Source organism: Pseudorasbora parva, chromosome 16 (assembly GCF_024679245.1).
Source record: "Pseudorasbora parva isolate DD20220531a chromosome 16, ASM2467924v1, whole genome shotgun sequence".
Taxonomy (NCBI): Eukaryota; Metazoa; Chordata; class Actinopteri; order Cypriniformes; family Gobionidae; genus Pseudorasbora; species Pseudorasbora parva.
This window is the reverse complement of record NC_090187.1, coordinates 29,925,565-29,949,065: the sequence shown is the minus strand read 5'-3', so window position 1 is coordinate 29,949,065 and position 23,501 is coordinate 29,925,565. Positions and strand designations below refer to the sequence as shown.

Here is a 23,501-nt window from a genome sequence, read left to right as displayed (position 1 = left end):
GCGCTGGAAACACATTTCTGTGCGGGTGTGTCCGTAGTGTGTGAGTGGGATAGCAGAGAGAGCGGAAGAAAAAAAATATGTGCGTTTAATAATTAAACATAATTTTGTGGGGAAAACGTGGAAATTGTTGTTTTTATCCTTTTGTTTGCTATACATATTTGCTTGGTCAGTGTCACTGTGGGTTTTGGTTCTATTGCTGTTGTAGGCTGTAAAGACATTTGAAATAACTGAAGTTATTTGGTAAAGTGATATGGAACTGTAATGCGGTCAAGGCCTGCCTTGACTAATTTTGCCGTGCATTTCCCTGAAAAAAATTGCACACCTTAGAACGTTCGTCAGCCAATCAGATTCAAGCATTCAACAGCACAGTAGTATTGCTTAATATTAACTCTACTTTGGTGTAAAGGGTATTAAACAATGGCAAAAACCAACCTTCTCATCTGAGCTGCCTCAGCGGATAGATAGCCCTTGACAATGTCAAAATGTTTGCGATGACCAATTCAATCATAGTATGTGGGCTTTCACAGAAGCTGCTGAGCATGAATTCCAACACAACACTTCATAAAAAAGTTCATAAAAGTGCGATATAAGATTCAAGCACCTAGACTAAAACTTTCATATTTGACAGCAGTTTTAGAATATAAATGTTAAAAGATCGATAGAAATGATCGACATACACCTTTAATTTCGCCATTTTGTATTGTAAAATAGGCTATATAATTTACATGATACATGTTATATAATTCATGATTATTAATGTGATGAGACAAGAAACATTAACAAAGCCGGTTTTATCATATTAGGCATAAGATTTATAGTTTAATATTTTTAATTAATTAACAGTAACAGCATTGAGTGCCAATGTTCATGTAGTCTTAAAAACGTTACCTTTAGAATATTTTTCTTGCTGCCATTGTTAAGATCTAACAACTGTTTCTCTTCAGTCTCTCTCTCTCTCTCTCTCTCTCTCTCTCTCTCTCTCTCTCTCTCTCTCTCTCTCTCTCTCTCTCTCTCTCTCTCTCTCTCTCTCTCTCTCTCTCTCTCTCTCTCTCTCTCTCTCTCTCTCTCTCTCTCTCTCTCTCTCTCTCTCTCTCTCTCTCTCTCTCTCTCTCTCTCTCTCTCTCTCTCTCTCTCTCTCTCTGTTATATTGTTGATCATCTGTTTTACACAGCCGCCTGCTTTATAAGGGCTTCAAACACTTGGCCCAGAGCATGGCAGTGAGTAACGCCGCCTCATATACTATCAAAAAACCATTTACTCTCAAGGAGCCCAGGCACAGAGCATACTGACCTGATTAATGTAGCAAAAGATGTTGTTTCATTTGTGCATTGCTGTTGTGTGATTCATATTTGATAAAAAGTCAATCACATAAATAATGCCAAAAAGCTGTTTCTTATTTGCTGCTTCACTGTTGTGTTGTCACATATTTTTCTTTTTCTTTCCTTTCATCGTCTTTAAAGTGGTCAGTGGGCTTGGCTGACATTATGGATCTTTCTCTAATGCCGTTTCTTTTGATAACAGAGCCAGAGTTGTATATGATAGCATGTTCTCTCTTATATCCATGTCTTTTTTTTCTTGTCCTTTTTTTGTTGGTCTAAATATAAAATTGTGGGTTAACAAGTCATCTGTATGAAGCCCATGTGTCTGTGGGGATTCTTCAGAAGGCTGAGTGATGTCAGTTATTGCTGAATCACAATCCATCTGGCTTATGCTTTGAATTTTGAGATGTTGTTGAAGGACTACTATGTTTCTATGAGTCATATTCATGTCATTACGAGTTTGATTGATGTCTTTTAAACCTCGAGTTCCATTTTATGTGATTTGTTGCAGATGACTTGCTGACATACTTCTTGTGTGAGTTTGTCCGTTCAAGCGCAATACTTGAAAGTCTGGCATTAGCATTTGCATTAGCATTAGCATTTGAACATAAATACCAAAACATGTAGCATGAATTACTTAAAAGGTATAGACGTAACCTTTTCCGCTAAAAGTGGAGTACCTCCTGTGTTTTGGTTAATTCTTTGGTTAATTTTGTTTTGGTTAATCAACTTAATCTACGCTCACCTAAAGGATTAATAGGAACTTCATACTAACAGTGTGTTTGACCCCCTTTCGCCTTCAGAACTGCCTTAATTCTATTACAGAATTGATACAACAAGGTGCTGAAAGCATTCTTTAGAAATGTTGGCTCATATTGATAGGATAGCATCTTCCAGTTGATGGAGATTTGTGGGCATGAAGCTCCCGTTCCACCACATCCCAAAGATGCTCTATCTTGTTGTGCATGTTGTGGCTTCACAAATGCTTTGCTGCATACCTCGGTTGTAACGAGTGGTTATTTCAGTCAAAGTTGCTCTTCTATCGGCTTGAATCAGTCAGCCCATTCTCCTCTGACCTCTAGCATCAACAAGGCATTTTCGCCCACAGCACTGCTGCATACTGGATGTTTTTACCTTTTCACACATTCTTGGATGTAGAATAAGGTCATGCAGAATTAATTGAATTTCTAATCACGATTACGATTATGGATGCCAAGATTATGTAATCGTTCAAAGCCGTGATTACAAAAAACCCCGAAAAAATCCACTTATATTAATCTGCGTACAAGAAGTGTGTTTAGAGCATGTTCGGCTATCTTAACTTGTGACAGTAGTACGCTGACTGGTTGAATGCAAACGAAATGGTCCGCCATTTGTAAAAAGCCGTGCAAACAGCCTATATGAACTAACGATTTGATTACGATATATGATATTGATAACGGTATAATTCACTTAAAAATGTAAACTCAGTCATCATGTACTCACCCTCATGTTGTTTAGTTTAACTTCCAAACACAAAAGAAGATAATCTTTATAAAACCTAAAATTTTCCATTTCAATGTCCTTTTCTCTTGAACTTAAAAGACCCAATAAATATAATAAAGGCATCGTAACAATAACCAATCGAGTGTCTAATCCAAGTCTTCTGAAGAGACACAGTGGCTTTATATGATGAACAGATTTACCACAACGCGCATACTGTAATAAATACAGACATGCATAAATACAAGGATTGCGTGATGCGCGAAAACAACATGAGAGTGAGTAAATGCAGTATTACAATTTTTGGATGAGCTAAACAGTTTAGGAATAGTCATTTTGATGAGCTTTCTTGCAATTAGAACTGTGACGGATTGCATTGATCATCTGAAGCGCATGCGCTGCCGGAATGATACTCCTCAAAGTCAAAGTGCAAACATTAGGATATGTCATAATCGTGCAGCCCTAATGCAGAATGAGGCATTAAAGTTCACCCAAAAATATAAATGTTATCATTACTTACTCACCCTCAAGTTGTTCCAAACCTGTATGAATTTCTTTCTTCTGTTGAACACAAAAGAAGATATTTAAAGAATGTTGGTAACCACACGGTTGATGGCACCTATTTACTTCCATAGCAGGAAAAAAAATACTATGGAAGTTAATGGTTGCAGTCAACTGTCTGGTTACCAACATTCTTCAAAATATCTTCTTTTGTGTTCGAAAGAAGAAAAAAACTCATACAGGTTTGGAACAACATGAGGGTGCAGTAACATGGGAACATTTTCATTTTTGGGTGAACTATCCCTTTAATGTATGCTTTATAAGTACTAATAAACAGCCAATATCCATATTTATAAATCTGCAAATCTGAAATCTGTATTTTTATCTTTATTGTCTTATTTTTATAGTTGGTTAGAGGTCATTTGCAAATCATCATATTAGGATATGCATTAACCTAGTTTCACATTGTTCTATTCCACCTTGCAAATCATCCTATTGTGATATTATATTGAAATTTCAGTCATGATATTATATTATTTTGATATAGATCTAAATATACAAAGTGCACCAGTTGGCACAACTAAAAAGTTGTTTTAATTATTATTCGACACAAGTCAAAATAAATATGATGAATAATTTACCTAACCTTCTATGGGAAAACTAGTCACTTCTAAATAAGTCTTGAGACTGTTTTGCTCATTTTCAAGCTTCATTAAGAAGCTCCTCACCTCTGTCTTCCATCCTTGGTTTCAGAATGGGTCATTTCATTACTGTGCAGCTGCTTCTGAATATCAGGCCAAACACTGCCAGCTTATATGCCCATCCTCCTCACCCACCGTAAAAAGCAATGCAAATGGAAATTTTTTAAAACGTGTAGTGGAATATAAACCAGAGAGACTGATACTGCTTTTAGGAATCCTTCTTGAAAGTGGCTTAATTATTTAAATACTCTCCTGTTTCATGGCCTTGGCACATTCCAAACCACTTGCACATGTACGAGATTGTGACTTGGATAATCACGACAATGCAACTTATGCAGGAGAAAAGGCCTTGAAGCATCTAGGCACAATGATGAAATTCCTCAACACTCAAACTTTTTGATGTAACTCTGATAGTAGCCAGTAATATTTCACTGCATTTGTGTTTTACCCTGATTAATGCATTTTAAGTTAAACAAGCAACATCAATAAATAGGAGTCAATTAATCACTTTTCATAAAAATCATTGTTAGTAAATCTGTGGGGAAGATTTTAACCTTCTTTTCTACGTTCTAAGTCAGTGTTGCATTTTATGAGTTGTCCATGTTCACAATTGTCCAAATCAATATTGTTTAAATGTTAAAATAAAAATCAATTTTAACCTTATTGGTTCAAAGGTTGACTACTTAACTCTTATTAATATTGGATGTTGAATTGAGATTTGTTTAAGTCTTAGACATAGAATTAGTAGTAGTTTGTTACAACAATGTGCAACTATGGTGATTTATTTTCCCACAGTTTTCCTAAACTACACCTTCTATATATATATATATATGATTTTGGAAACTCTTTGCTTCGTAAACCTCAGATTTGATAGTTAAATGTGTGTATGTTAATGAACTTCAATCATTCGTAAATAAGGCACACGTGCACACTCATTCATAATTAGCATAATGACCTATGATGTGAACACATTCATGAATTTGACAATATACCTCAGAACGACTTTTGCTCGCAAATTTGTTTTGCTCGTTTCATAAATGAGGTTCATTTTCAATAATAATGTAAAGCACTTCTTATCTATCATATTAACATCACAGGCTAAATCTTATAGCGTGTAAGTGTAACCTTATTTAGGGACAGTTCTACTTTTGAACAGTTTGTCTATTACTTTTTCTTAAAACTATTACAGATACACACGTTAAATTGCAATGTTATGTATGTTATGTATAATTGCATTGTTATATCTGCCATAATGGAACAGGTTTCCTTTATAGTTTTGTTGCTATTTCTATAATTTGCATCGTATAATTTCATTTACTGGATTTTATTGTCTTTCTGTCTCCCTTAGTCTGGCCTTTGGATGATTCAAAGATGCCAAATGAGTCTTCGATGGAAGATCTGCATAATGCATCCACTGCCTTGTCTGGATTTTCTCTTTCAACTAGTTCGGATCCATCCAAAGCCACAGAGAATTACAATCACAGTTTTAACACTGGATCGGTATTCACTTACTCTCTGAACTCTGCCACGATCCCAGAGCCTCTTGCCACACCTCCTTTACGTTCCTTAAAGTCTGGAGAGGCAGTTGAATCTACCCACAGAGGTTCTTCCAGACAGCCTCGACAACTAAAATCTCCAGTGCCTACATCCCATAATGTGTCCTTATCTTGGTCTGCTATCAGCCCAGCTCCCCAAACCTCAAAGGCTACAGATTATTCTGTGCCTTCTAGCTTGCCTTTAGTTGGACAAAATTCTCCTTGGAGAATTCCTGATGAATATCCTATGCTCTCCTCTCAAACACAGTATGGGACAATAGGAGGCAGGGACACTAATGTACCTGTTGGAAACCAATTGGAACCATCCACCAGAATCAAAGACCTTCAGTTAACAGCCAGTCATGACACAAACACTCAATCAGGCTATCAGCAATTGGAGCCAAGTCGTGTGGTTTTCATACATACAATGACTTCAGCATCTGTTGAGCAAACTATTGGTCCACCAGAAGACTTTTTCCCAACCTACACCATGGATGTGGACTATGGTTCTGGAGATTACCTAGAAACAATGTCCTTCATGGGATCTGAAGGTAACGACTACTCGCTGGTTACCAATCTACCATCTGATGTGTATGACTTTGAGGACTCAAACTTTGAGACCTATGACACTATGTTCCCAACAAGATTGGTCATGTCATTTTCCAGCAAACACTTGTATCCTTCCTCTACCAGTGTTACTAGTTCTTTCTCCAGCAATCTTGTTGAAAGTTCCCGTTTTAATAGCAATTCAACCTCAGATGGAGCCAACACTGACTTTACCAAACACATAACAACCTCTCAGAGTTTTACAAACGTGCCCTTTACCATGACATCGGACCTTGGCCACACCGTTTCTCTTTTAACCATCCAACCAACCAGAGTCCATTCTTTACCTATTGTCCCAACAACAACAGATGTCTTAAACCAAAACCAGTCTGTCAACGAGAGCTCAGAACTGGCATCTGATTGGGCAGGCACTGTTACTGTCCAACCCACTGATTTCCTTTTACCAGACATGAACAGTTTAGAATACTACACCATCCAGTTGACCAAGGACAATGGTAGCTTGCCAGACCACAGTGTCAATCAGACTGTCTCTAGTGTTTTCTCTTTCATACCGGTTGGCACCACAAATATTGTGAGCACTAGAACCTACACCATTGACCCAAGTTACATGCTAACAGCTTTGTTTGATGAAGATTTACAGTCTGAAAGTAACATTTCCTGGACTGAGGAATCGTCAACGGATATCTCTGGTTTTGAGCCTTTTAACACCACTATCCTGGATCCCTCTGAAATTGGGCCGAGTCTAACAAATACTACAGTACCGTATTTGGATCCATCATTCACACTAACACCCTCAATAGACCCTTCATCTTCATTAGGAGATATAAACTCAACCACCGAGTGGGCTACCACACCATTTATAGAATACAACACTTCCTTACTGGTGACTAACCCAACTCCGGTGACCAAAGAACCGGATGGCATGTCTTCTGTTAATATCAGCCAATGGATAATCACCTCACTCCCAACAGAAACCCTCTTTTCTAGTAGTGTACTTCCCACTGTTTTAGTAACCACCTCTATTATTATTTCTGAATTACCAACTGAATCAACCTTCAACTTCACCTCCTTTCCTCCTGCAACTGAGATGGCTGATGAAGGATTTGTCTCTGGAACACCATCTGACCCCATGACTACTGATAGCAATAACACCACACTGAACAGTAGCCTTACAACTATGTCTCCTCCAGTGTTACATGATGACACCACTGTCACGTCTTTTACTATCACAAGCTACAACAACACAATGGTGACCACTGAGAAGGACACATCTGGTACAAACCTAATCACGACCCCTCCAACAACCACTGCTCGGAGTTATCTCTGCAACATCACTAAACCGGACACCTACTTGATCAGAGTTGGTAAGATATAATGAGATGATTTTGCTCTACAGTATAGGTGCTCCTGAATTTTTTTCTTTCATCAATGTGTGACTAAATCCATAAAGCAAGCTTACTTTTATTTTATTTAAATTTTATTTTTATATGTAAAGGCAAACTCTGCTTTTTTAAAAATAGGCTTATTTTTCAACTCCCCTACAGTTTTACCGTTTTCGAATCCATTCAGCCGATCTCCGGGTCTGGCAGTAGCACTTTAACCATAGCTTAGCATAGATAATTGAATCTGATTAGAACACTAACATCTTGCTCAAAAAATTACCAAAGAGTTTCAATATAAAGCTTGACTCTTCTGTAGTTACATCGTGTACTAAGGCCGGCGGAAAATGAAATGTGATTTTCTAGACTGATATGGCTAGGAACTATACTCTCATTCCTGCGTAATAATCAAGGAACTTTACTGCCATTCCATGGGTGCAGCACCCAATATTACTCAGCACCTATTTTCAGGTGCTGAGTAATATTGCGCCTGCTGCACCCATGGTATGGCAGCAAAGTTTTAAATAGAAATATTATCGAAACTCTTGGGTCATTTTTGAGGAACCTGCTACCAGTCTAATCAGATTCAATGATCTATGCTAAGCCAAGGTAAAAGTGCCACCGTCAGACACGGAGATCGACTGAATGGATTCGAAAATGGTAAATCTCAACTGTTGAACTCTAAGGGAGTTGGAAAATGAGCCCATTTTCAAAAAAAAAAAAAAGTATTGCTTTAAGGCTCCAATGATAGCATCAAACATGATATTTGCTCTGTTGTAGGGTTTCCTCCGGGGTCTACTGTTGGATATGCTAAAGTCAAAGTCAGAGAGATTCTCAAAGCCGAGTACAACCGCTCAGTGGAGCTACAGGTACTGTGGACATGGGATCAATAGGTCTATGTTATGTTTTTTTGCTCATCTTTATTGATTTCAAGCAGTGACAGAAACTCTTCTACATTTAAATCTATTGTTCCCTTTATTGAGGGAACTCACACTGTGTCGTCGAGTGACGACACTCTGGGGAACGCCCCCAGCGTGAGTCGTCTGAAGCATGAATGGAATCTGTCGCCAATCTGATTGGTGCTACGTCATGACGTTGTATGTGACGGCATATGCGAAAGCTATAAGAGAACACCGGCACATAGTAGAGTTAGCTTTTGCTCTTCAGCGTAGGTGCTCTGTGTCAATATTGTTAGTCTATTTATTGTTTGTCTGTCCCAAAGTAAAGTGAAAGCATGGCAAGCGAGCAGTTTAGACGGTGTGTGCATCCGTGCCCACACTTATGGACACACGCCGGCTGTGTGTGCAGTGTCTCGGTACACAGCACGCTCAGGCGGCTCTCGAGGGGGCCACCAGCAGTGAATGTGAGAAGCTGCTGCTCCGAGTGCTGCGCTCACGTCTGGCCGTGTTTATCCCCTTGACCGGCCAGGCTCACGAGCCCCAGGGATCGGGTCCCGCGTCTGTTGAGGCAGAGTTGCGGCGCCGATCATGGGGCTCTCAATTGGATCTCGCGATGGGAGGCGGGCATGCTGAGGCATCTTCCCACTCCTCGTCGGAGGATTCAGTAGCTCTGAATCCGGTAGCTTTGAATCCGGTTTACAAAGCTTTCAGTAGCTTTCTCCCGGACCTCCATGGCCACCATGTCCTGATACGATCCGCCAATATGTCTGTGATATCGTATCTGAATCATCAGGGGGGTCTGAGGTCGCGCCCTCTATGCTAGTTGGCTCACCAGATCCTCCTGTGGTCCCAGGGGAAACTGTCGTCTCTCAGAGCGATGTATGTCCCAGGGGTCCAGAACCAGGGAGCAGACGTCCTATCGAGGCAGGGGTTGAGGCCCGGGGAGTGGCGACTCCACCCCGAGGTGGTGGAGGCCATGTGCGAGAGGTTTGGCCCAGTGGAAGTGGATTTGTTTGCGTCTCGAGAAACGACCCACTGCCCACTGGGGTTCTCCCTCAGGCATCCGGCCCCTCTTGGGCTGGATGCCGTGACGCAGACGTGGCCGAGGCTACGTCTGTACACATTTCCCCCGATCGCTCTGTTCCCGGGAGTTCTGGAGCGGGTCCGCCGGGAGGGCATCAGCCTTCTCCTAGTAGCACCCCGGTGGCCAATCCAAGTTTGGTTCTCCGACATCGTTGCACTCCTAGTCGGCCTTCCATGGCAGGTCCCTCTGAGGAGGTATCTGCTGTTTCAGGCAGGGGGCACAATCTTTCACCCCAGGCCAGAGTTGTGGGACCTATGGGTCTGGCCCTTGAGGGGGCTCAGTACCTAGAGGATGGCTTGTCAGCCGGTGTTGTTGAGACCATTCTCAGCTCTAGGGCTCCCTCTACGAGGAGACTACAGCCTGAAGTGGAATGTCTTTTCCAGAGTGTCATCACTCGACGGTGCAGTGCGAGTTCCCTTGATAAAGGGAATGTCTCAAGTTATGACTATAACCCTTGTTTCCTGAAAGGGAACGAGGCACTGCGTTTCGTCGCCACACCTTCTCACGTAGAGCACTAGCTTCAACGCAAATCTAACTCTACTATGTGCCGGCGTTCTCTTATAGCTTCTGCATATGCAAGCAAGGGTTATAGTTATAATCCGAGACGTTTTTTACAATAGTAAACAATTAAAACTACAAATATCTTGATTATAGATAACATTTGTGCTTTTATTTTTATTTTATTTTTTATGAAAAGATAAAAGCTTTTTTAATGGTGAAAAATTGTTCACCATTAAAATGCACGTTTTGGGATATAAGATAAAAATACAGAATGTAAAGTTTTTTTGTTTTTTTTTGTTTCTATTGAACATGTAGGATGAAATATGTTGCTTCAATCACACACGCATAGTTTTTGCAATTAATACTATTTTTCACATAAATTGAATTCACAACTTGGGTGGAAACGTGTGATATTTCAATGTTTTTCACCTGCAGTTTCTCAAGAAATCCCTATTTAAAGGAACAAGAAAAGTAGTTTCAATTATTCATTTTAGGCAGCATTTGTTTAGGCTCTTGTTTCTTTTAAAATGTTTTCTAATAGAGATTGTTTAATCTGCTCACTCTTGGTTTAAATCACAGAAACTTTAAATATGTTTTGTAATCCTGTGATGTGTCAGGGGGACATATAGATAAAATCTTCCCTTCCTGTTTTTATCTCTTGGGTCCTCATGAGCAAACAACACCTAATTTGGCTCAGTGGGAACAAAATGGTTCTTTGCAACTCCCTGAATTTAAACACAATACAAAATCAGCCTCACTGAAAGGCTTTTTGATATTTCTCCATATGCATGAAAAGGATGTAAAATTGCTATTACAAATATGATGTACATATCCTTGACATTCATTGTTCATAATAATCTCTTTGTGTGTTATAGGTAGTGAAAGCTCCTCCAGATTTTGTGTTTCGAGCAGTGTCTGGTGCAGTGGTTTACACGGCCATATCAGTCATTAATGCCCTGCAAATCTCTGCTCGGACCACCAGCTCCTTTATCAGCGTGTCACCGATCAGTCCTGTACCAGGCCTGCAGTATCATGTGCATTCAGGTACACTTCTCTCTGGCCATTTATATTTTGTGGCATGTCGAGATGGCATGAGTTTCACCAAACATTTTGACTATATGCATGTGTTTTGCAGTACTTCAGTTTGTACCCAGCCACATAGATGTGCGTATGTGTACCTTCAGTGAGCAGACAGAGAAGGGTCTGATCACAGCCTTAGCTGAAGTCCGCAGACGCTCACAGGAGTCCACAAACTTCACTGTGAATGTAAGTTGACTGCTTTACCCAGTTAACAGTATTAAAAGCTCAAATGAGTGACTAACACCAATATCCTGACACTGAACCCCTTCAAATCCTCTTAATTCTTATTTCATTCCAATTTGCTTAAATTACTTCTTTATGTAGCAGTGGTATATAATGCCAATGTAAACGAGTCAAATGAGAGTAAATCTCAATATTTTTATTCTGGAACAAGGTCGTTTTTTATGCTGGCAAAAAGAAGCCTGCTTTTAACTTGTGTGATGTGAATTCAAGGCTTGATTGCCTTCAGTTGGAGTGGAATGACATCATCTCCAGTTGTTTGCTCTGATTGGATAAGGAAGGAGCAGGACTGCTCAATTCACACGTTGTCAAGGCAACAATACTAATGGCTCTTATTCACTTCATTCACTAATGTTCAGGAGCCTTTTTAATAGAGTAGATAAGTAAGTGTGATTTAAAGAGACTTTGATATATTTCATAGCTTAACTTATCTACGAAAAGACTTTCATAGATAAGATTTTTAATCAATTTATTTAGCTTTACTATTTTTGTTACTAAATTATTTCATTGTTTTATATAATCATTTAAATTATTTATTTAATAAATATTAAAATATTATTTTGTAGCTCACCTTCTACATTTGATGTTGAAATTAAGAAAACCTGGATATTTTGGGGTTTTAAAATTTCAGAGATATCTTTTGGATGTTTTTTTTTCCTCTCTAAAATCCCTTTCTGGAGAGTCATTTTAATGTCTCATTGCTTTAGTTTTCGATAATTTTATCTTTGAGAGTGAATTGTTTTGTAGATTTTAAACATCACACTGAGTCCTATGGGCAAGGCGGTGCAACAGCAGAAGGTTCCAGTGGAGATCACCTTTGCTGTGCGTGATGTCCGTGGGTATGTGCCAGGGACAGAGGTGAGCGCTCTGCTTCGCCAACTTAGCGTGGTTGAGTTCAGCTACTACCTGGGCTTCCCTGTACACCAGATTGCAGAACGTGAGTACACACACTATTTACTGTATGATTATATAAATACATTCAAAAACTTTAGAGTAAACAAACATGGCGGACGACAGGGCAAGAAGAAATGGCGATGATAGTGTTTGGACTGCAGAAAAGAAAAGAAAAGGTTTTGGATGAAGTCGCGTTATGTGTCCGTCTTTCGTCAGCTCACTTTTTCTGATTTGAGCATGCATTTGTTTCGACGTTGTTGCCGACGTTCTTCTGAGCAGATTCAATCACTCTCAACACACCTCACACCACAGGGAAATCTGATTATATAATCTGTAGCACCATCAAATAAGATAATCATTATTTTACCTAAGATTGTTGGAAGGGGAGAATTGGGCCCAAAAGCAGCTCAATTAATTTGTTGTGTGTGGGTGCTTTAAAGGGTTAGTTCAGCCAAAAATGAAATAGATGTCATTATTGACTCACCCTAATGTCGTTGCACACCCATAAGACCTACGTTCATCTTTCTGGACATGGACAGTATAGTGTGCATATACTTCCATACGCTCTCGGACTAAATATAAAATATCTTAAACTGTGTTCCGAAGATGACCGGAGGTCTTACGGGTGTGGAACGACATTAGGGTGAGTCATTAATGACATCAATTTCATTTTTGGGTAGACTAACTCTTTAAGGTGATCATGCCGGTTTTTATAACAATGTAGTTGGTTAGACTGGGTTCCATCGGCATGGTCCAATCTAGTGGTATTTTAAGCCTATAAAATATCTTCACCAACTTCTACCAGCTAGGAAGCAGCTTCAGTGTGATGTGCTATGTTTTAATGAATTTTTTGTTGTTGTTGTTCAGATTGTTTTTTTCTTCTTCTCTTGACCATTAGCTTTCCACTACCCAGAGCTGAACACATCCCAACTGCTGCGATCTTCATGGGTTAAAACAGGTATTGGTCTGCTATTGTTAAGCTTAACACGCTGGTATTGCAAAACACTACCGTTCAAAAGAAGGGTTGGCAAAGAATTTAATACCTTTATTCAGCATGCATTTATATTTCAGATAAATGTTATTTTGAACTGTCATCATAATTTCCTGACAAAAATGTATCACGGTTTCCACAAATATTCTGAGCAGCACAACATTTTAACATTGATAATAATAATAAATGTTTTTTGAGCACCACATTAGCATATTCAAATTTTCTCTGAAGGATCTGATGCCTGGAGTACTGTTGCTAAAAATTCAGCTTTACAGCACAGGAATAAACTATATTTTAAAACTTTTTATAGAAAACAGATTGTCAAACAAATTTAAATACTACTGTATTGTTCCAAATAGGAAGACAATGTGTTATTTTCTTAGAAATGCATCTGAAAAAACGGATTTGTCTTATATTAAGTGTCTAGACTTTACATATCAATAATACGCCCTTCACAATGGTACCAAATACAAAAACGAGTGTGCCACGAAATGGTCGCAAGGGCAAAAAGATAGTCTTAAAAAATTGGACAAAAACGTTTAAAAAACAGAACAGTTTACCGTCTAACAGCCGTGTAACTGTAATGTTTGCGGGCCTCACTGATGGGACCAAACTTCCCTCGTATGTGATTTTAAGATGTTAGGCCGTACCCAAATTTCAACTACAATAAGACTTCTACTGTTAATTAAATTTTGGTAGGCTGCATGGTTTTCAAGAGATGGATAGCCTAATTGTTGTATAATTCAGATAATTTACATGTTATTTGTATGGTATGCCAAAAAGTGTTTATTTTTTAATGTGATTGTTTGTACATTTTACCAGTAATATGGTACAAAAGACCAATACAAAAATGTAAATATTAAAATAATTTTCAAATGAAAGCATTTTCTTTATAAGAAATATCTTTATAAAATACAAGATTTGGTCTTCAAAAAGCCTTTGTATTGTATTACAATATAACTGTTTTTGCTGTATTTTTGATCAAATAAATGCAGCCTTGGTGAGCGTTACAAAAACAAACCAACCTCAACTTTTGAACGGTTGTGTAATGTTATGACTATACTATCAAAAAAAATCTATTTTTAAAACAGAAATGAGCAATTGCATTGCCATAATAGCATGTATTTCATATTGTTTGTGTGTGTTCAGTGCTGTTGGGAGTGTTGGACCAGCGCATGAGTGACAAGATCTTCCAGGCTACGATTGAGAGGAGACTGGCTCTGTTGCTGGGCGATGCATTGGGTACAGGGCGTCGCATCAAGAGAGCAACTAGTGTGGGAAACAACAGTGTGCAGGTTTGTAAATCATCTGTGTTATGTGGCCTTATCCTATTTGTGCTTTCCAGCATGAGCTCATTGGATTCATTTATAGAGCTCTTCCTGTGTGCATGTCTAATGCCTCTCTGGATTCTTAATCAATCTCTGTCTTTGTGGCACATGCCCACACCTGCTCTCCCTCCCCGCATCATCATTCAGGGACAAGGAGTATCCATGGCAACACCCTCCTATTCATCCTTGGCCTGCAGAGCCACTCAAAAAACAACCATTTCACCCGTCGGCTGTCGGCGCGTCTTACTCCAGCTGCAGTCTCAGATAAATTATTGAACACAGCTTGCAGACAGCTAGTGGGATTCTTAAAGCATTAATTGCTTGTTCTGCCTACATAGAGAGGATTTTTTTCTTATTTCATAGAGACCCGATTGCAGAATAGGTGACCTTATGGTTTCCAAATGACTTGGGTTAATGACAAGTCTTAGTCCGTTAATGACCGCTTATTAGCTGAGAGGGAATAAAGCAATGTTAATGATGCTCAATGATGTCATGTCTAATTTTAAAGAGGTAACGAATTCTGGAATATCTTGCAAGAACTCCTAAAGTGAATGTGGGTTGATGATAATCTGCGACGCTTGGATGTACTTGGATGTTATTATGACATTGTATGGCCATCCTCTGTGCTGTTTCTGATAATGCACCCTGAGGTAGCAACACTTTCAAAATGAGCTTTTAACGTCCCTGGCCAGTGAGAGTTCACTACTCAGGGTTCGTAATGTAGGTCAAGCTCAGGTGAAGCCCACACATTGCCACTCTCTTTTTCCACCCCAATAACCATGGAGACTAGAAACATATTAGACTCGTCTTTTAGACCTTTTAGGGGTTTTGTCTAAAAGACATTTCAATTTTAAGAAGCTAATTGTAGCCTATTCAGGGTTCTGATTCTTATGCTTGTGTGTGGGGAACAATTTGTTTATATCAAATTACAGCTCTAAGGAAAGTGTACCCAAAAAGATAAATTCTGTCATCATTTACTTTTGGTCAGTTCAAAGCTGTCTGACTTTCTTTCTTCTATAGAACATAAAAGGTGAAGTTCTGAAGAATTCTGTCCTTAGTTTCTCACCCTCATGTTGTTCCTTTTGTTCGTCTTCGGAACACAAGTGAATATCTTTTGGATGAAATCTGAGAGATTTCCGTCTCTCCATAGTCAGCCACGCAACTACCACTTTGACGCTTCAAAAAGTTCATAAAGAGATCGTAAAACGAATCCATTTAAGTTAAGTGGTTCAGTCAAACTTTTCCGACCAAACCTGCTTGACGCGTGAGAACAAACCTCATTTTTTCTAACAGAAGCTCAGACGTGCTGCATAACACACAAGAATGAAACTCATTGGTTCTCACGCGTCAAGCAAACATGCTTGAGCTTCTGTGAGATGATGAATGAATATGTGAATAAAATTCAATCTGTTCATCATATAAAGCGGTCGTGTCTCTTCAGAGAACTTGGACAAAACCGCTCAAGGATCAGTGTTACGATCTCTTTATTAATTTTTGGTATTTGCGTAGCTGTCAATGGAGGGACAGAAATTGCTCCGATCTTATATAATAAAAAAAAAATACATTTGTGTTCTGAAGATGAACTAAAGTCTTACAGTTTGGAATGACATGAGTGTGAGAACATATATACTGTATGATGATACGAATGATGGCAGAATTTTCATTTTTGGGTGAACTAACCCTTTAAGCTTCAAAATTGCACCATAAAAGTATCATGAAGTTTATGCAAGTTTTATTTTAGTGTCGTTTTAAAGTATTGATTGATGCTTTTTTTGGATTATACAGAATATAATCCAAAATATATATTGGATTAGATGATAAGATTAGAATTTTATTTTCAGTTTTCATTTTTATTTTAGCTTAAGTTTAGTTTTTTTTGTTATTTTATTAGTTTTTTGTGGGGTTCTTTAGCTTTCTTTTCTTTCTATTTCAGTTTTAGTGATTTTAGTACTTCAATTTAAATGATTTCGTTCTGAAAATGAGACTGAATGATTATTATACAGAATACTTGGACTGATCCTAATACACAGGGTAAAATAAAAAAATAAAAAATACATATAAACCGTTGAAAACTATGTTCTCTATAAACTCCTACAGAAAGAGTCTTGAGAATATTTTGTTATAAATTGTTGTAAATTTTGGATTGAATCGTTTCAAATGCTGAATGAGAAGAATTTTGCATCTTTGTGAATATTTTTGGTATAAAGACATTACAGGGAATTTAACTGCACATTGTACTTTGTGTAAATTTAAAAAAAAAAATTTTTTTTTTACTTTGTTCAGATTGTACAGACTACTCGTCTTGTGGGCCCTGACAACCCTCTGGAGATTGTCTACTTTGTGGAAGGAGCTAATGGACAGAGAATTCCCGCCGCAACCACAGCGAACATGCTCAACAGTCTTGAAGTGCAGCATGCAGCAATCATCATGGGATACCGCATCCAGGGAATATTAGCACAACGTGAGCATTCACACTTTTAATTCTTTCAGAAGACAAAATCATCTATCATTTGTATTGGTCCTGTTTTTGAATTCACTGTAATTGGAGACCTATTAAAATTCAAAAGCCTTAGATGTTACACAACATGAAGCTACTAAATTTTGTCTAATGAATCAAGTGTTTGAATCTAATGAATCTAGGAAAAAAACTGCATAACATAGCATTGCATTGCAATAAACCAAAAGCCAATAATGGTTAAAAAAAAAACAATGATGAAGTGGTCATTTAAATGATTTTGATTGATGGTAACATAGCAAGCTGTGGTTTTTGTGGTAACATTCTTTACTTCTACTGCTCTAAACGTCAAAGAGGAAAGTTCATATAGCGTGACATCTCAAGAGAGCTCTGCCTTTTTATGTAACATTTATACAGAATGTGGCAGGCTTACAACTAAATCACCCACAGCATAAACACTAGATTCATTAGACTAAATTTAGTAGCTTCCTGTTGTGTAACATCTTAGGCTTTTGAATTTTAATAGGTCTCCAATTACAGTGAATTCAAAAACAGGACCAATACAAATTATGGATGTTTGCTGTTTAATGGATTCAACATCATAAAAGGTTCCAGAACTGTCATGTATGCATGCAATATATGGCTGATTTTAATGCAAATCAACATGATTTTGGATATTTAATTTATTTTACATTTAGATGATCATCTAATGCTCAATTAAAGTTAAAAACACTTAAATGTAATCTTAAGCAGATATACATCCATTATTAGGGGTCGTTCACACAGAACACGTTGTTTCATTCCACTGCTCTACTTTTCCAGTAGACAGGCATCTTTAACCTTTTCACTTAGTTTTCACATCTCTCGTGCCCAAGCGTTCTAAAAAAGTGCTCAAGTTAAAAGAAGTTCAACTTTTTCGGTTCCTTTTTGACTTTGACTTATTCTTTTTGACAGAAAAAACACGTTCTGTGTGAACTGGGCCTTATACTGTACTTTTTATAATGTTATAATGCTCAAACTCACTCATATTTATTTATCACTTGCTTATCTATATCGGCCAGAGTTGTAGTATCGGTTCATCCCTACTTAAGGGACACCACTAATGCTGTCTGTCATTAATGTTAATCGCAGAACAAAGGGAACAGAGAAAACAGTAGCTTTAATGAGAATTCATCTAGATTTAATTTATTATTTATTTCAATTTTCTGTATTGGTCCTTCCTAACAGGCCACTTGTAAATATGACATTTATTATAAAGAGTTTATGTGAAGATTGTTTTAAGTTCACTTAAATTAAAAGTTATTTTTTAAAAGCCTAATAAATATTGAAATTGATATAGCTTTCAGTTATACTGTAATGTATGCTTATTAATGTTTTCAAAAATCACGTTCATAGAGACATTAGTAAATGAATAAATGAAACCATATTAGTATTGACATTTTTTTATATTCTATTTTTTGTCACAAAATTTAAAGTGTTACATAAGGTTTCAATTTCAAATAAATGCTGTTCTTTTTATCATTCTTTTTAGTAAAGAATCCTGAAAAAAAATATGAAGCAGCACAACTGTTTTCTATTTTATAAATTCTAGAGCACCAATTCAGCATATTAGAATGATTTCTGAAAGATCATGTGACACTGAAGACTGTAGTAATGAAGCTGAAAACACAGCTTTGCCATCACAGAAATAAATTACATTTTAAAATGCATTCAGATTTAAATGGTAATAATACAATATTAGTGTTTTCCTATATTTTGATCAAGTAAATACAGCCTAGTTGAATATAAAAGAAATCTTGCCAACCACAAACTTCTGAATAATACATACAGTCCAGTCACTGACATTCTTGTTTCCCCCTGTGTATGTTCAGCTGTGGAGAAACAGGCCTCACCTCCGTCAGACACCGAGAAGACTAACACCTGGATAATCGTAGGGGTGGTAGTCCCCGTGGTGGTGGTCGTCATTATAATAACTATCCTTTACTGGAAACTCTGCCGTACTGACAAACTGGAATTCCAGCCAGACACCATGAGCACCATCCAGCAAAGACAGAAGGTAAGAGAGAGTAAAGTAATGAAATGAATTCAGCGATTTATTGAAGCACTGCTTCTCCTGAAAAATCCCCTGAAATGTTTTGAACTTACTTTCTGCTCTGAGGTTCAACCGTAGGTCATGCCGTCATATAATTTTCTGTCCGCCATGTCTGCTGAAGTGTCAGTGACATTGCTAACAAGTAGGCGGCTCCTGTGAGCCTGAGCTTCTTATCTTTTTCTCTGGAGACTAGCTGGATACAAACCAGCTTTGAAAGATCAGAATTGGATACATGAGGATGTGTTTTTTATTTGGCTCTCCGTTACTCTACCTATTTATGCTCACAGTTATTCTTGGCATTGGGAATGCGGATTCATTTAGCAAATGAGTTGTTTTAGACAGTGCATTTCAATGATCTGATTCAGTCATTCATTGAGTCATTAGTCAAGCGTTCCCAGAAGTCGCAGTGTCATTTTTGTAGTGACATAAATGTTTATCTTTTCTTCTTAATGTTTATCTCTATCAAATTTTCCTGTTTTTTGTATGGGTTGGGTCTAGGCATGAGCTAAACATATTTTTAAAATTGACTAATGAGTGTGTTGTCTGAATGACTAGTCAGTCTTAAGGAATTCAGTCTTGTTTTGAAAAACATGAAAAATGCCATTTTTCAAAATGTCATAAAATATATACTTTTTTTTAGATTACTAGCCTACCATCTGCCCATTCCTTGAATAGTTTGTGAAAAAAGGGTTAGGGGCACATCTTCAATTAGTGTGCTTCAGTGTGTTTTGTTTAGTTTGTTTGTTTTTAACAAAAAAAGGTTTATTGATTTATTATATATAATGAATATTATATATAATGAATTTGATTAGATAGATTTGTTTATATATATATATATATATATATATATATATATATATATATATGTGTGTGTGCGTGCGTGCGTGCGTGCGTGCGTGCATACACTGTAATTATAAAAAATAACAAATATTTTTACATAAATACTGGTACATATTTTTTATGTACAGTGGAGCTTTAAAGATAATTTAAAAAGTGTGTGTGTATGTGTGTGTGTGTGTTTGTGTGTGTTTAAAATTAAAAAAATAAACCCTTTAAAACCACTTCAGCTCTGCAGCATATTTCGGATGATTGAATGATAATGCAATATTGGACCCACGGGTGGGGTGCAGAGTTAAATTAGTTAAGTTCATTTCATCCTATTGAATCATCTTTAAAGCGCCACACATGTGTGTATAATCACACACATTATTACATTGTCTTTGGCCATTGCGTCATGTCCCACACTGTTTCTGAGTGCCCTCTACTTACAATCAAATGAATTCAGACATCAATAGTCTATAATCAGACTTGTCATGTACAAGCACACACACTTGCAGTCACAGCAGTAATGAAGTCTAGCGCTCAGCTGGCCGTTGGGTTAATGCTCAGCAGTGATGTTCTTATCCAGAGCAGCGCCTGCTGATCCTCTCAGTCTGACCTCCTTGATTTAACGTCACTCGTCTGAGGACCACATAGTCATTACACATTCCCTGTGTGCCCTTACTAGCACACTCACTACCCTCGAGAACTATCCCCACTCTCATTTACGTTCTCACCAATGGCCCCTAATCCTTCAATGATGTTCTCTGATTTAATCAGTTTACACTGTTAAATGGCCTGCTTCCCACTTTATTCTTCATGCTTTTACTTAAATGTCCCTTTGTGTCAAATGATCAAGTATCGAGTTTACACAAAAATGAAAATTCTGTCAACATTTACTTACCATCAAGGTTTGTAAATGATGACAGAATTTTAGATTTTAGCTGAAGTATACCTTTAAGTTAGCTTTTTTTTAAAGGTGCAGCATGTTTTTTTTTTTTTTGTTTGTTGCATTGTTAATATATTTTGGTTACACGTTACAATAAGATTAAATTCAGATATTAGGTATCATGAAATGAGTCTGAATAGTTTGACTGCATTTTATAGGTTTAGTCTAGGCTAAAATACATGTTTATACCTGTTCTAATACATTTTTAACATTTGAATAAATGTAAAAGAAAATTTGTATTTGTGTTCCTGCAAATACTTTGGAGCCCATTTAGAGCTTCTCTATCTCTGGTTCAATTAACACACATCTATTCATATCTTAACTCCCATGCTTGTGCAGTCCACCTCCTCATTACAGAAATCAATACCAGTAATCCAGAGGTCAATGACTCCTGTCAAGAACAAAAAGCTGTTAGATAGTAGTGATGAGGAGGAGGAAGAAGAGGAGGAGGAGGAGGAAGAGGAAGGTGAAGAGGAGGAAGAAGAAGAAGAAGAAGAAGAAGAAGAAGAAGATGACGAGGAGGAAGAAAGGAGAGAGAAGAAGGTAGAGGCTGGTAGACGAGTCATAGTATACTGTAGACTGTAGAATATTCCTCCAGTTAGTCCTAACACAGGAAGTTCAAGATTCCTCTTGCTCTTTGCTCCTCAGCAGTCCGAAGCACCTGTGTTACTGTGTCAGTGTCATCTGTGTTTGGACCGTTTTTTAGTTCTCTGTGCACCCTGTTGACTTGATGTCTGATTTGCAAACAAATTATTCTGGTACTGATTTGTTAAATGAATCAATTTACGTGAATGAAGCCAAAGAACAACTTAAAACAACGTCTTCAGGTCTTCACTCACTGAATCATTTGGGGAGGTTCAGAATTGGCATCTAATTATCTTACTGAATTGTATGTCATTACCAAATAGAATTATTTGATCAAAAATACAACATTATACATGTCTTTATTGATCAAATTAATGCATTCTTTCTGAATAAAAGTATTAATATTTTAAAAAGGAAAAAAAAAATTACTGACCCTAAACTTTTGAACAGTAGTGTAGTTGATTACCAGTTGTTTGCTGCCTCATCAAGTACGAAAAACTATTAGATTCCTTATTTTTCCCATCCCTAACCATGTTTGTTAGTACCATCAAAAATAGCGTGTGTGAGAATGTAGTAGATAGAACAGTCCAATATGTCGTTACCTGTTGGAACCTGACTTGATTGGAATAGAAGCAACTTCTTATTATCACCCTCATCCAAATCAGAAACCTGTAATACCTGCCAGAAGCTTAAAGAAAAAAGAGAGTATTGAGGAGGAGGAAGAAGAAGAGGAGGAGGAAGAAATGGCCAAAGAAGAACCCAAGAAAGCTGTAAAGAAACCGCTGCCGTATAGAATGAGGAGGATGGAGGTATCTGTACATTATCTGAAAGAGAGATGTGATGTAGAGATGTATTTCCTAGAATGCAGCAGTTAGTCCTAGTTTTTCTAATTGCGGATAAACTCTCTTTATGGCACTGATAACCAGCAACTGGAGAGAAAAATATGTGCAATCTCAACAATAGATGTGTGGATTTGAATGTGTCAATAATAATGTCTCTTTCTGGGCATTTGGTCTAAGCCTGTGCAGCTTCGTCTGTATTGTGGCCTAGATTTGGTTACAGCAGCAGTACATGCAAACAGAAACCAGATAAGAGCTTTCTTTATCACAAACAGAATTTGTCTAAACAGCCTAATTTGCATTTGAAAGGGAATGTGATGGGAAACAGAGAAATAGACGTACTCCCAGAAGATGAGCACATTTTAGTACGTCTCCATTGTGCAGCAATGCTCACTGCACGACACAAAGCTCAGCTTATGCATTTTTCATAAATCTCTGTGTTTTCTGGCAATATATGAAACAGAGAATTTAATTTGACCCGCCGTGACCCTTTGAACAGTTTTGTTTGATCTGGAAAGTCATAAAACAATCAACAGTGATTCATCGGTATTAAAAAAAACGTTCACCAAAAATGAATGTCTAGGCTTTTCTTTTCCATACAATAAAAGTAAATGGATTCAAATAAAAGTAGGCCATATGATTTGCACACTTGTCTTCTGAAGTCATACTTTGTGTGGACAGACACAAATTACTCTTCTCTGTTTACTTGCGACTAAATCAGTGAGTCGAAATAAATCACACAGTTGTGAACTGAATCAACTAACTCATTGGAAAACTCTGAATCTGACATCACTGCTTCTGTCATGAATGTTTGAAGAAGAGTTATTTATGCATTTTTTTGAATCTTCTATTATTAATTTGAAGCTTGACAGACCCTTGTTCACTTTAATTGTATTTATTGGAATATTGTAAATAATTGTCCAGGTTATTCTTCAAAAATTCGCCTTTTGTTTTCTACAAAATAGAAAGTCGTACAGGTTTGAAACAACTTAAAGGGATAGTTCACCCAAAAATGTAAACTTTGTCATCATTTACTCACCCTCAAATCTGTCTGACTTTCTTGTGTTGAATGCGAAAGAAGATGAAACGGATGAAAGAAAGTAATTTGGAACTTGAAGGTGAGTAAATGATGACATCATTTTTTGGTGGCGATCCTTTTAAAAGTTTGTAAACTATTACACCTTTTTTTTTTATTTTGGGTGATGTATCTGTTTTAAAAAATATTTTAATTATCTCATTCTTTAAGACTTCACTGGTTTTC

The 23,501-nt window shown here is 37.4% G+C and overlaps 1 protein-coding gene across 3 annotated transcripts in view; it reads left to right on the top strand.

The window, feature by feature from the left end:
- The window catches only part of si:ch211-1e14.1 (UPF0606 protein KIAA1549), an 87,549-nt gene that overhangs the window by 43,139 nt on the left and 20,909 nt on the right, over positions 1 to 23,501 (top strand). For all 3 annotated transcript variants that reach the window (XM_067420199.1, XM_067420197.1, XM_067420198.1), the window contains exons 3-11: positions 5,352 to 7,469; positions 8,265 to 8,353; positions 10,844 to 11,012; positions 11,104 to 11,234; positions 12,036 to 12,225; positions 13,081 to 13,140; positions 14,323 to 14,468; positions 16,785 to 16,962; positions 18,828 to 19,012. In XM_067420199.1, coding sequence (XP_067276300.1) covers positions 5,352 to 7,469; positions 8,265 to 8,353; positions 10,844 to 11,012; positions 11,104 to 11,234; positions 12,036 to 12,225; positions 13,081 to 13,140; positions 14,323 to 14,468; positions 16,785 to 16,962; positions 18,828 to 19,012 — 3,266 coding nt within the window. The remainder of the gene's footprint in view (positions 1 to 5,351; positions 7,470 to 8,264; positions 8,354 to 10,843; positions 11,013 to 11,103; positions 11,235 to 12,035; positions 12,226 to 13,080; positions 13,141 to 14,322; positions 14,469 to 16,784; positions 16,963 to 18,827; positions 19,013 to 23,501) is intronic.